Source organism: Coffea arabica, chromosome 1c, assembly GCF_036785885.1.
Source record: "Coffea arabica cultivar ET-39 chromosome 1c, Coffea Arabica ET-39 HiFi, whole genome shotgun sequence".
Lineage (NCBI taxonomy): Eukaryota > Viridiplantae > Streptophyta > Magnoliopsida > Gentianales > Rubiaceae > Coffea > Coffea arabica.
In genome coordinates this window covers 46,008,209-46,021,120 of record NC_092310.1, presented here as the reverse complement: position 1 = coordinate 46,021,120, position 12,912 = coordinate 46,008,209, and the positions used below count along the sequence as shown (strand labels likewise).

At 35.7% G+C, this 12,912-nt stretch overlaps 2 protein-coding genes across 18 annotated transcripts; one reads left to right on the top strand and one right to left on the bottom strand.

Annotated features, from left to right (window-relative positions):
* Positions 1-401: 401 nt before the first annotated feature.
* On the bottom strand, positions 402-8,592 carry LOC113724592 (uncharacterized). 17 transcript variants are annotated; one of them, XR_003457162.2, is made up of 8 exons: positions 8,341-8,589; positions 7,589-7,813; positions 5,798-5,906; positions 4,401-4,446; positions 3,927-4,012; positions 2,513-2,571; positions 1,443-1,608; positions 402-891 (listed from the first exon to the last, which is right to left on the bottom strand). XR_003457162.2 is itself a non-coding variant. In XM_027247481.2 (8 exons), the coding sequence occupies exons 1-7, from the start codon at positions 8,406-8,408 to the stop codon at positions 1,506-1,508; spliced, it is 696 nt and encodes a 231-aa protein (XP_027103282.2). In that variant the 5' UTR covers positions 8,409-8,589; the 3' UTR covers positions 402-891; positions 1,467-1,505. The 17 variants fall into 17 exon arrangements, 5 of the variants coding, with proteins under 5 accessions (XP_027103282.2, XP_027103289.2, XP_027103296.2 ...); XR_003457163.2 differs by having other exon boundaries at positions 402-888; XR_003457164.2 differs by having other exon boundaries at positions 402-799.
* Positions 8,593-10,551: 1,959 nt separating this feature from the next.
* On the top strand, positions 10,552-11,450 carry LOC140005611 (uncharacterized). The gene is made up of 3 exons (XM_072046621.1): positions 10,552-11,019; positions 11,077-11,133; positions 11,220-11,450. The coding sequence occupies exons 1-3, from the start codon at positions 10,552-10,554 to the stop codon at positions 11,448-11,450; spliced, it is 756 nt and encodes a 251-aa protein (XP_071902722.1).
* Positions 11,451-12,912: the final 1,462 nt, after the last annotated feature.

Below are 12,912 nucleotides of genomic sequence, written 5' to 3'. Positions count from 1 at the left end.
CCCTGTGTATTCATGTTCCACATTTCCCCTATATTAGTTGAATTCGATGTATCATTTTACCCCCTTTTTTTGTTAGAAGCCTACTATTGCTAAGAACTGTAGTCGGAGAAGAGACATGCTAAATAATATGACAAACATAAGTTGATTCCCTCCAATTCATTATTGCAGAGTTCTTCTTCTCATTTTATTTTTCTTTCTACAAAGACAGAGAGTTCAAGTGCCACGTTATGAATTCGACCTCATAAGATATTCTAAGCTACCTATCTTTCCTTCCAATTCCTTTTGGACATCTAAGCAGTAGCTTTTAACAATGCTATAATCCTCAAGTATTCCCTTAAAGGCAATTAACATTTACCAAAATCCTTTAACAATACTGATCCAAACACTCATAAATTATTGCATTAACAAGGAAAAGGAATGAAGAATTATACCAATGATGAGATCACAAATAGTCACGAGTTCAAGATAAGAGTCTCAAATGCCAGGGACCCTGCTGGTCTATACTTCCAACTTCCAAAGGGGTTGCTCTTCAAAAGTTATTAATACATCATAATGCAGCAAAGTACATTTTTCACATCTACAAGTGACACAGACGTCACTGACTTGATGAAACACTTCCCGAAGGCTGTTGTGTAGATATCTGCACATATCCAAGGGCCCTGCCATATAGGAGTCCTGAATGGGATATGTGTTCAGATGATGCTGAGCTTTGTGCTGGTTTAACTTATTGTAAATCTGCCTAATCTTCTGGGAGTAGAAAAGGAAGCCACAGTAAGGGAAACTGAAATGTTGCTATACGCTGCAAAGACGAAAATAGAATATCTAGCCTTGTTAAAGGTGCCCAATGAATAGTTATGCAGCTGCTGTGGGATAATATTCCGCAAGGTGCTACTACAAAAAGAACAACAGGAAGCAGTAGGTGACTAAAGGAGTCAAATGCTACTCTTGGACGAAACCAGACAGTATTCTTTGGTAAAAAAGAAATGTAAATCTGCACATATTAATACACTCGACAAGCATATTTAGCTCAGAACCCTAATATGGTGCCTTTAGTTATTGTCATTCAATAACATGGTACACTATCAAAGCATATAAATGGATAAGCCTGACAAAGATTAACTTTACAGGTCTCAAATTGGTGTCCATATCTAATCTCATTGCTTTGCAATGGATACAAAAATGTTCAAGTTGCATGACAGAGAAAACATTAGTTATTCAGAAAAGTGCTAAGAGACCAACCTTTAAAGTAGTACGAATTCAATATGGAACTCAGTTGATTCTCTATTTCTATGCATTTTCAAAGTTCTTCTGTACTATTATCAAATTTCTTGAGTGAAAATATTACTCAAAAGTCACTTCTAGAAATGACATGCTCATATGCTAATGCTTTTTGTACTATTCTCATGCTTGGCCCAAAAGAAAATTTAATAAAATTATTATACCCAAAAGTGCAGATTTGAGCGAACCTCCAATTAGGTCTGAGAATGAACTCTGGAGACCACTTTTCATTGCAAGACCTTCTGTTGCCTACGAACCCATTTATCATAATCTTGCAGCAGTTGTTGTACATGCAACGGTACTAGTCTGTCCACTAGGGCTTGCATCATTCTGCATGCCATACAATTTAATTTTAGGCTTATGTGCAAATAAAGCTGTCTTTGGTAGTTGAGAACAAAGTTTCCATGTGCCCAAAACTAGAGAAACGCAATACGAGGGACTACAATTTAAAGCAAAATTCTTTGTCTCTACTGACATAGTCAAGCAGAGATACTTTGTGAGGTTGGCAAACCTAAAGAAATTCCGTTGACAGATGAAATCATAAGGCAGAGACAGCACAAATAATCATGCTTTAAAATTAACAAAATATTGCAATATTGCTTGTAAAGAAGTAAAAAAAACATTTACACAGTATTACTTGTTTATAAGTTAATATTACTTCTACAAAATTAAGTGCACCATTTGATCAGGCTTTCAAGTAGTGGCCCTTTGGCTCTGGCCTTTTTGAAAGGTTGATGTCCAAGAGAAGTTTAATAACAATGTCATAATAGTTTATAAATGAATGAACAATACAAAATTTTAGTACGTTACAACAATTTACCAGAGATGTCAAGTAGATGCTATAACATAAGGTAGATACAAAATATTTCACTAAAACATTTGATCTTGTTGTAACGTAGTCCAATGCAAGTTCTTAGTCATTCTATCAAGCAAACAATTTTCAAGGATAACATTAGTAACATTTGCAAAGAATTGTGGATTCTTGGATGAAGGAAAACCAAGCACATAGCATGCACAATCGAATAGTTCATCACAAGAATGTGAAGCTCATTGACAGTGAGTGACACTTCAGATGAAAGTGGAGAACTTCGCAAAAAGAACAGTTGTAGGATGAACTACTCCAGTTCCCACCAACAACCCCTTCCCAATGCAAAACTAACAAATTTCCTCCCCTCGCTCAAATTTAGAATTTCATATCCATGATGTCAATAAAGTATATTAGATTGGTGCTTACAAATTTCCTGGACCCTCAACAGTTGATTCTGGAAGCAATATGAATGGGTAAGTATAGATCTGCATTAAAATGGCAGTTTGTCAGTTGCACTCTTGGGATACAAATGCCGATTATTCTTCAACTCCATCGAATGTCATCAACAAAAGAGCCAAAAAAGAAGTTGCTTAAAACATGACAATAGTAAAGTGGCCAGTCATTTCTACTAAACTTAAAAAGGCTCGAACCAAAGTTTGTCATTTCATCCAGTAGAATTAGAGAGAAACTTCATAACATGTGTGATCCAGCCGTAGAATCACTATCCATGTACAGGCTTAATACAGTAGCACATCTTGACTAAATGCACAAAAAGTTACATGACACGTACACAGTGACTCAGGAGCTTCCACTTATTTACTGATATAAATATGGGCTAATAAACCAAAAATTCCACATGTTCTCCCTCTCCTTTCTTGGGGAAGAGGGTGGAAAAGTAAATAAAGTCAATATGGAAAGTGAATTCCACGTAGTTAGTTCTTTATTGACCAGAGATCAAAACCAAATGTGCCCTAAACCAGAGACAAAGTATAAAGAAGTAAAGCAACTATAAAGATATGAACAACACAACAAGTTAACTAGTATGACAGATATCAGAATTGCTAAATATGAGTAGCACCAGCTACAGTTAAATTTCAGCCTTTGATTCAGCTTAGCCCAGACAGTGTTTTGGCCACTGAAAAGGACATAAGCTGGAGCAAGACAAAGCTCACAGAGAAATTTTTCTTGTATAAAAACACTTCATCATATATTTAAGGTACTACAATTCTTTTTTTTTTTCTTTTCAGTTCTAAAAGAGGCAATAAGAATTTGTATGACCTAAGTCTTTGAAATGAAACTCCCAGGACACTAATATTTCTTCAACATAAGAAAATTAATGGGTCAAATAGACCAAATCTGTGACTACAGACATTGCCTTGTCCATAATTATACTAATGGAAGACTATCTTTAGTCAATAGTCATAGGCCACATCTTATCAATTAAGAGGATTTTGAAAATGATAAGCCAAAAAAAGAAAGCATTCCACTTACAAGTCATTTAAAATTCCAATTAATTACAATTTCAATGCTTCAAAGTACCCAATGTATTAGATTGACCTTTTTACGTCACAACCACCACAAGCCAGGGTTGGTGCCTTCCAGGAAAGTCTTGAAGGATACTTTTAGGTCAGTGCTACCTATTCTTTCATTCCTAGATATGATCCTCTGACTAAAATCTGTCATTTAAAGTAGCGATTAAAACTTTCTGGCATGACACACTAAAATTGTGCGTCCTTTTCAATTGGCAATACAGTTAAGGCAACAATAGGTAACTCAAAAAACATGAACACATTATAGCATTTATCCAAGACTTTAAAAGATGTTGAGGAGGAGAAGTGACCTCAAGAGAGATATTCAACTTCACATCAACATCCAGAAAGGATTTGGAATCCACTGTTTCCCAGGTTATGTGATTTCTCATAGATGCTGCAAGTTACAACAAACAAAAGTAAAAATTGTTTAGGCACCTTTCTTATTTAAATATAAAAATTTCCTTTAAAAAAAACGGAATTTATCCATTGCAGGCATATATGATATAAGCATCAAAGATCACTTTGGTGCAGTAAATTAGTAGATTAATTGCGTTCATATTACTGGAAGAATATCAAACAAGCCAAACAACAAGTTGTGCCTAAAATGCTTGAACATTATTGATTCAGAAAAGCATTTCAAATCACATGTTGTAACATCTCAGTGAGTGTAGCTAACATGAATATCATGCTTCTCTTACTAGGGCTACATAATTTGTTGGTTTACCTAATTTTGAGCCAAATAAGCATGAGACAATTGGACTTCAACTGATAGTCAAAGATACCTGAAAAGCGATCATTCTGCCTCTCCAAAAGTTCTGAGCCTTCAAACTGCAATTAGTATTAAGTGTATGTCAATGACTAAAATTGAATAAACTATGCATGTAAGACCAAAGATACTCAAAGTTCAATGTCTGCAAGCATGATATTAGAATGTTTACCAACATATGCTGTTCTGGGAAGTGATAAATATACACATGGGACATTTAGAATAGTAAAAAGATGTAGTAAATTATGAGATGTTCTGATAAGACAGAAGAGAACATGGAGAGATACGAAAATCTTAGGTTAGATTTCTTCATTTACAGGAAAAAAGATTTTAACGTGTGCACAAGAAAAAGGAAAGATCTCTAACTTTGCACTTAATAAATTTTAAGATATTGTTTTAGATTCTTTAAACAATCTGCTGAAAGTAACTGTTTGTTTGCTTTGGCTCTAGCTATTAGGTATAGTTTATGCTACTTAAACTCCATTTGGAGTTTAAATTTTCAGACCGTCCAGCAATGACTTGATAAAAAATGAATGACTTCAGTGTGAGAGTGCTTAATGACAAGCACGAGATAAAGCAGACAGAGAGTTCAGAGGCATGTAACTTTAGCACTCATTTAGCTCCCTAAGAGTAAGATTACACATTCCAAAGCATGTTCCTTGAAAAAGCATAAAAGAACTCAACCAATGGAACAGTCTACTTGGAGATGTTTTGAGTCTATCTTCAATACCTATCTTGGTCACAACTACAACTTATCTTAGGCTGCAGCAAAATAGTCTTCAATTTGACTCTTCTGTTCCAATATTTTGTGAATTCAACAGAACAGTGAATAAAACAAAATTTAAGAGTAAGTAAACTATAGATGAAACATGCATCTTTCTCATTCAGAAAGAGTAGAGATCAAAATTTGTCGTGACTCAAACTTAAATCCTGTTTCAAAAACCACAAAAAGATGTCACCTTGATGTACAGAAAGGAATACACCTTGAACAGGCTTTACCAACATTTTTCTCAAAAGAGGAGCACCGAAGACCACCTTGTCACTAACCTCTTGGCTTTAGTGCAACAACTTATACAAAAGATGTTCTACAGCTTAACTAGTTTTCAGTAGCAATTCCCCGAAGAATATTTTTGGAATTAATTGTGAAAAAAAAGATGTTACATTCTAATTAAAAAAAGAAAGCAAAAAATTCAGCTACATCAATGGAGCAGGATTCACACAAATATGCTAATTTAAGAAATGTTAGCTAGACATCCATGTACTGTTTACATTCTGAAAAGGAAGTCTTATTGCCAATATCATAAACATGTTTTCTCAGTTCCACAAACATATTCATCCAATTGGATTTTGTGTATTCCAAGTAAGCCTAATCTTTTCACTCTTGTGAGATCCTTATCTTCAAATTAATATTACCTTGCAGGACAACAGTTCAACGATGCAATCTTCTTCAGTTGACCTCACTAGTAAGTCCAGCACAGGGGCAACCTCAAAGTTCAGAAGTTGAATTTGTGGCAGGATGCACCTTCAAGGAGTGAGAAATTTTGTCTTAGACGATTGCTTTGCCACTGTTTACGCAATAAAGCACCATATAAAACGTCTTGCAGGAAAGGCAGAAGTGGGTATTGCCCCATAGCAGCTGACCCCCAGTTAAGTTAAACAGAGTCTTTAAACAACAACATTCAATGAAATACAGAGACAGTCCTATAGATGCTTAATATGGTGCCAAACTACACTTCTAAGTACAGCTCATTTTCTCAGGACATGTTATGCAGCAAGTCAAATTCTAACAAAACTATTAGGAAAAAAATTTTTTGGAAGGTATCTTGGAAGTGTTATTTCAGCAACCAAAAAGAAAAAGAGAAAAAGTAATGGATGTTTATTTTAAGGAAATTCAACGTAACATGTAAAGGAGGACCAAGCCCTACATCCATGCTGACAAGAAAACAAAGGAAAATAGTTGCAATGGGAACAGAACAAGAGACAATAAAAAGAAAGTGCCATTTTCACTAAAAGTAATACGGTATGCTAGTACATGACAGATGCATCACTGTGAGAAGTTTAAAGGACTTCATCAGGCATTCATAGAAGAAATGGTTAAGTAGACATTCATTTTGGAAAGAAACAATGAGCAGCAAGCATAGCATTGAGGAGTTATGCAGTTCTACTGAGGCTGCAGAGAGGAATGGCAACATAGATAAACTTTTTGTGCTGGAGGCAATTGGAATAAATACTAGATATTAGGAGGTATCAAATGGTGCTAGAACCTCTAAAAGGGAATCACCTAATTGTTTAGAATTGCCAGGCTACCGGAGTTATGGCTGGAAGCACGAGGAGAAACAACAGTGGTCTGACATGCAAATGAACTCAACATTTTTTAGGAATTTATAAAGAACTGTGATGGAAGTGATATTATTAATTAAGTTTAAAGCGTCATTGTCATTTTTTCTGTTAAATCCTTCTTTGGCCATCCTTTGAAAGCATCTCTCTAGTCAAAATGTAATTTCTCTTCAACAGGATGCCAAGAACTCACACACCAAAAAGGTGCAGTTATTCTTTGCTTTGGCATGCTTTTAGCAAAAGCATCTGAAGTGGTGACTACCTCAAAATAACGTGGAGACTGTGAACCATCTACTTGTTTGTTGGGAACTCACAACGTGTATATAAATTTTGCAATTTGGTATTTGCGCTGCCCAAGTGCTGATGCCTAAAGAAAAGTGCAACCAGCCCAAAATAAAGTGTTTTATGAGTTCTTGTTTATCCAAAATATTTGCTGGGTAGGACGGAGATCTCCTTGGCATTTGCTATGAAGTTTAACAATCACATGTTTCAACTGCACATTCACCAAAAGGAACGTCTTTGACGTCAAAGGAGTCCATTAGATCAAGAAGGATCTAGAGATAAATCCAGAAATCCCCAGGTCAAGCCACACTTCCATCCATAGGACATCATGACCACCAAAAAAAAGAGAAGAAATGAAGAGGAAAAAAAAAGGTGGATGAGAAGAGCAAAGCCAAGGATTACATTTTACACAATGCCAACGCCTGCCATACAATATAAGCCTTAGACTTGGTAAGAATATAAAATTGAGCCATATTACGACACGTTCTACTTTGTAAATGCAGATACCGAAGCAAACATGCAGATGTTCAAGTAAATACCAAAAATTATGTATCACTCAGGAACAAGAAGAGGAATTAAGCCAACCTGTACAAATTTGAATCAAGGGATTGAAAACTTTGCAAGGACCTTGTATTCAGTATTGCTTCAACACCAGAAGGATGATTCAGAAATTCACTTATATGGCCCGCACCTATCTTGCTATAACTTGGCACTAGAATCCTTTCTTTCTTTCTGGCAGATAGATTTGCTTTCCTGGCATTTGATTCTGACAACTTTGCTCTACTTGCTCTGACAACTCCAGTTCTCCTACTAAACAAAATCCATTCTTTAAAACAGCTATACCACTAGGAATGACAAATCGAATAGTTTTGTCTTCTGTAGATTCAAAAATTAAACAAAAATCTGAGAACCCTTTTTCTGTTCTGGATTAAAGACTACAAATTTATTGCTATTACAAGTAAAGAAAACAAATTTAAGTTGAATTAGACATCTAACCAACACAATAGCACTTGAGCAAAGCTGCGGAAATTCTCTATACCATCTCATGAAAAATTCAAGGGATTTATATCCCTTAACCAGCATTGACAAAGCAATGGTTTTTAAACTCTAAACACAGCATTTTGGCCTATATGTATTATCATACAAGGCCCAAACACAAATATAAACAGATAGAGTAGACAAAAAAGAATAATCAAATCAACCCAGAAAAGATTATTGCTGCAGAAAGATAGGAGCATAGCAAAGTTGAATTGCTAAAGAAGAAAAATGTGAAAGAAATTCTTAAAGGAAGGGGGAAAAACCCACAAGAAAAATCAAGTTTATATGGCAAGATTTACCTGGAGATAAGGGATTGATGGGGAAAAATGGATGGAAATGAGGATAGTAAAGCTTTTGCTGCAGTCATTGCTGCAGAATGAGTTTATGTGGCCCAAGAAGAACTAAAGTTGGTTGCTTGTAATACAAATTTAAAGAACTGGCTTTCATATCTTGTTGCATGTTAGTTACTGACAACGGTTTCCAGCAAAGATTTTATTGTATTGATTTGTACATTAAATTGTTCATCACCACATAAAAGGGATGATTAGTTAACTGTCTCTATGATATTTGTCCATATACTCTGCCTAATTCCTCTTATTTGTAAAATTACCAAAAATCCCTCCATAATCATAAGGGATAATTGCAAAAACCTCCCCTGAGGTTTCTAACACTAACACTTACCTCCCCTATAATTTTTGAAATAGCACTGACCTCCCCTAAAAAAAGTTGGGACCCATTGTTAAGGCAAAAGTATGTGAATTTACTTGGCTATCCCAATTATTTTCATGTTACCAGATGAAAGGTTTAATTATTTTCATCAAAACCAACAAATCCTTTGCTAAACTAATTAAACTAATTAACTAACTAATTAAAGTACTTGAGAGTCCGTCTTTGTCTTATTAGACTTGAAGCATGTTTAATCATTATTTGTAGAGGCATTCACAAGGCACCAATGGAAGAGGAAGATGGCGCCATGAATTGGCGCCAATTTGTGCTTTGACAGCTCGAGGTGACAAGCTGTCTACTTGCTCCATAAGAGAGTGTTGTGACTGATAAAATTGTGATCATTGAGGGAAGGAAACATAAGGGAAGAAGCTGGAGTTTTTGCTTACTTCATGAGAGGTCATATCCGTGAGATAAGAAGCACAATAGGCAGTAGAAAGGAGCCAAAATATGAGCATCTACTCCAGTTAATTTGCTAGAATCATAACTGTACAGGTAAATTATTTCTGATGTTGTCACTTGAAGGCACAGAATTTGCATGTTAGCTCTTGTATGATAATAAGGCAAAACCTGACTGCAGTGAATGTATGTTAGCTCTTGCATCATGATTTGAATATGTTAGTAATGATCAATTGCATATGAATGTGATGTTACTCTAGTTGTTTAAGGCTTGTTGCTCTACCATTCCAGTTGTTTAAGACTTGTTGCTCTGTTATTCCAATTGTTTAAGACATGTTTATCAATGGATGATGTATCATGATCTGTTTTTGATCTTCACAGTTCTTGTATAAACCTTTTGTATTGGTCATTATTTCAGTTCATGACTGGTCTATGATACAAATATAGAATATTTTAGTACAATTGTAAGGTGTTGTGATTTTCTCTTTGCTCAATAACTGTCACTTTTGAAACTTAGGATGGCTCTTCTTCCTTCTTATGACATATCTATCCACTATGAGGGGAAACAAGTGAGAATTCCAAATGTCGATCCAATTGGTTACTGTTACATTAACTTGCTATTTGATGTTGCCGAGAAGGTATTCAGTCAAGTCCCTGGGCATCTGAATAAGTTAATACACATGAGGTGCCCAATTCCTAAGACAGGTCGCATATTTGATATTACAGTTGATGATAATGTTAGTAAAATGTTCAAAATGCACAAGTCTGTAATGGTGATTAATGTGCATGTGCTGGATATGGATGTTATTCCCAATAATCAAACTAATATTGAGCTTGACAATGGTCATAATACCCATTTAAACTTAGGAAAAAAAGGAAAGGACAATGTATCTGTTGTTGAGATTGATGATTCTGAAGGTGAATATAATGATTCCAGCTTTGATTCAAGCTGGTTGCACAACATGGATAGTGACAATGAGGAGGACATAGATGTTGATAGTATGTCTCTGACAGGTAGTGAGAATACTGACGTGTCCTTTTCTAATTTTGATGACAATGAGGAGGGTGATATTGTTCCTGATTCTAAAAATGAGGAAGAATGTGATCCCACTTAGCAAGCTTTGAAATAAAAAATGTGGACGTACAACCCAAAAGGAGACATAGAGTTTAAGAAAGGTCAGCTGTTCACTAATGTTGATGCATTTAGAGCAGCTTTAAAGGATTATGTAATTTAGAAAGGATTTCCTATTGTGAGAGTGAAGAATAAAAAGAGTAGAGTAACTGCTATTTGTGGTGTTCAAGGATGCAAATGGAGAATTCATGCATCACCAGCAGCAGATTCCATTACCTTTATTATTAAGTCTTACCAAGGTGAACACACATGTGTGATGGATAGGATGAACATAGAAGTTACAGCTGACTGGATTGCAAAGAAACTAGTACCAGTCATGAGAATTCAACCTAACATGTCCACCAAAGGAGTAGAAGCAGAGATGATTAAACATGATGTGCATCCAAGCAAATGGCAGATATATAAAGCACTTTTAAAAGCAAGAAATGAGATTGAAGGCAATCACAGTGAATCCTACACCAAATTGCCAAAATATGCAGAATTCCTCAGGAAATACAATTCACACAGCATTTACAAAATACATTATGATAGGCCTACTCTCCTTGTTGAGCCTAGATTTCTGAGAATATTTATTAGTTTCGAAGGTCAAAGAAGTGGAATTGTTGAAGGCTGTAGACCTTTTGTTGGTTTTGATGGATGTTTTTTGAAAGGCCCCTTTGGTGGTGTACTTCTCACAGCAGTTACTTTAGATGCTAATAATAGCAATTTTCCTATTGCATTTGCTGTGACTGAGTGTGAAGATAAAGAAACATGAAGTTGATTTTTTCATTACTTTGAGAAGTTCTTTAGGCCATTTGGAGAGAATGGTCCTTTAACCTTTATGAGTGACAGGCAAAAGGTACATTAATTCTGCAATAGTTTTGTTCAGTTCTGATTCTGTTAGTCATCAGTGTAATAATATAATTTTTTTGGTTTTCATTTCAGGGCTTGAATCTTGCTTATGAAGAGATAGTGTCTGTTGCTAGTGGAAGGTATTGCTATAGGCATATTTGCAGCAATTTTAAAGCTCAATTTCCTAGTATTTTGCTCAGTAACCTATTCTGGAGAGCAGCAAAAAACTTTGACGTTGCAGGGCATAATGAAGCCATGGCCAGCATAAAGGAGCTAAACATAGAAGCTTGGAAATATTTGGAGAAAATTCCCAAAACAACTTGATGTAGAAATACCTTTAATACTGGAATTAAGTGTGATCATGTCACAAATAACTGCACTGAGTTCTTTAATGCATGGATAGGTAAGCTAAGAGGGAAACCTATCTTGACACTGGTTGAGAGGCTCAGGCAGAAGTTCATGAAGAAAATGCACAAGAAATATCAGAAAGGGTGCACACTAACCACAGCTGTCACCCTAAAGATGGTGGATAAACTGCAAAAAATGGGACAAGCATCAAGACAATGTCAACTCACAATGGCAAGTGATGACATATTTGAAGTGGGGGATATGAACAAGTCTTATATAGTCAATTTACCAGCTAAAAGTTGTGATTGTAGAGCTTTTCAAATTTCAGAACTTCTTTGTAAACATGCTGCATTGGGGATTATTTACAAGAGATAGAAGCTGGAATCATACTGTGACCATTAGTTCTCAAGAGATATGTACTTAAAGACATATGCAAGTATGATTCATCCAATTTCTGATGAAAAGATGTGGCCACCTATGCCACATGTTACCCCTTCAACAGTCTTGCCTTCTTCTTTGAGGAGAGCTCCATGTAAACCAAAGATGAACAGGAGAAGGGAACATGATAAAGGACAATCTGCATCACAACTAAAAAGATCGAGCAGATTCAAGTGTGGAAACTATGGCTCTTTTGGGCATAACAAGAGGTCATGCCAAAGAGCACTTGTCCAAAAGAAGAATGGCAACACAACTCCTAGCCAATATGTCTTATATATGCTTAACTTGCTACTGAAAATAATACTGAAAACAAATAAAATGTACTAATGTTAGCTTATTCCCTAACAGTTGAGCTATAGAAGAGGCAAACCAGGAAGAGGGACTGCAAACACAGGCTTGTCAGGAGCTACTCTTTGGGTAAAAATTTTTTTGATTTACTATCAGGATTGTAACATTTCAAACCTTCTAATATCTAGTACTACTTGTCTATGTTTACTGCTAGGATCATGTCTCTGGCAATGTGCCTGTTCTAAACTCAAGCCAAGGAAGCAATCCTTCTTCTCCAAGTTAACCTGGAATTGTGAATGTACAATAGTAGATTTAGACCATAGCAACTGCTTCAAAGAAAAAGGTTCATTCGAATGACTGCACTTTGTACATTCTTCAGTATGATGTTTGAGTATAAGGTTCAATCTCTGTGATTGTGCAGAGAGGAAGGCCATTGTGCAATATTGGAGCAACTGCTAGAGGGAATAGCAAGAGAACTTTCTCAAATACAACTACTCAGGTCACTCAAACTCTGGAACCTCCTCTAATTCAGCAAATTGCAGCATCTCAAGTTGCTACAACTGCATCTTTCTTAATCAATGCAACTACAACACTGCAGTCAACAAATGTCAGCAGCAGTAGCAGTTTTAGTATGCAATTCTGATGTATACTCTGTAGTTTTCTGCTTGAGTTTCAACTTAGTAGTGTGCTATTAATTAGGTCAATAGATACG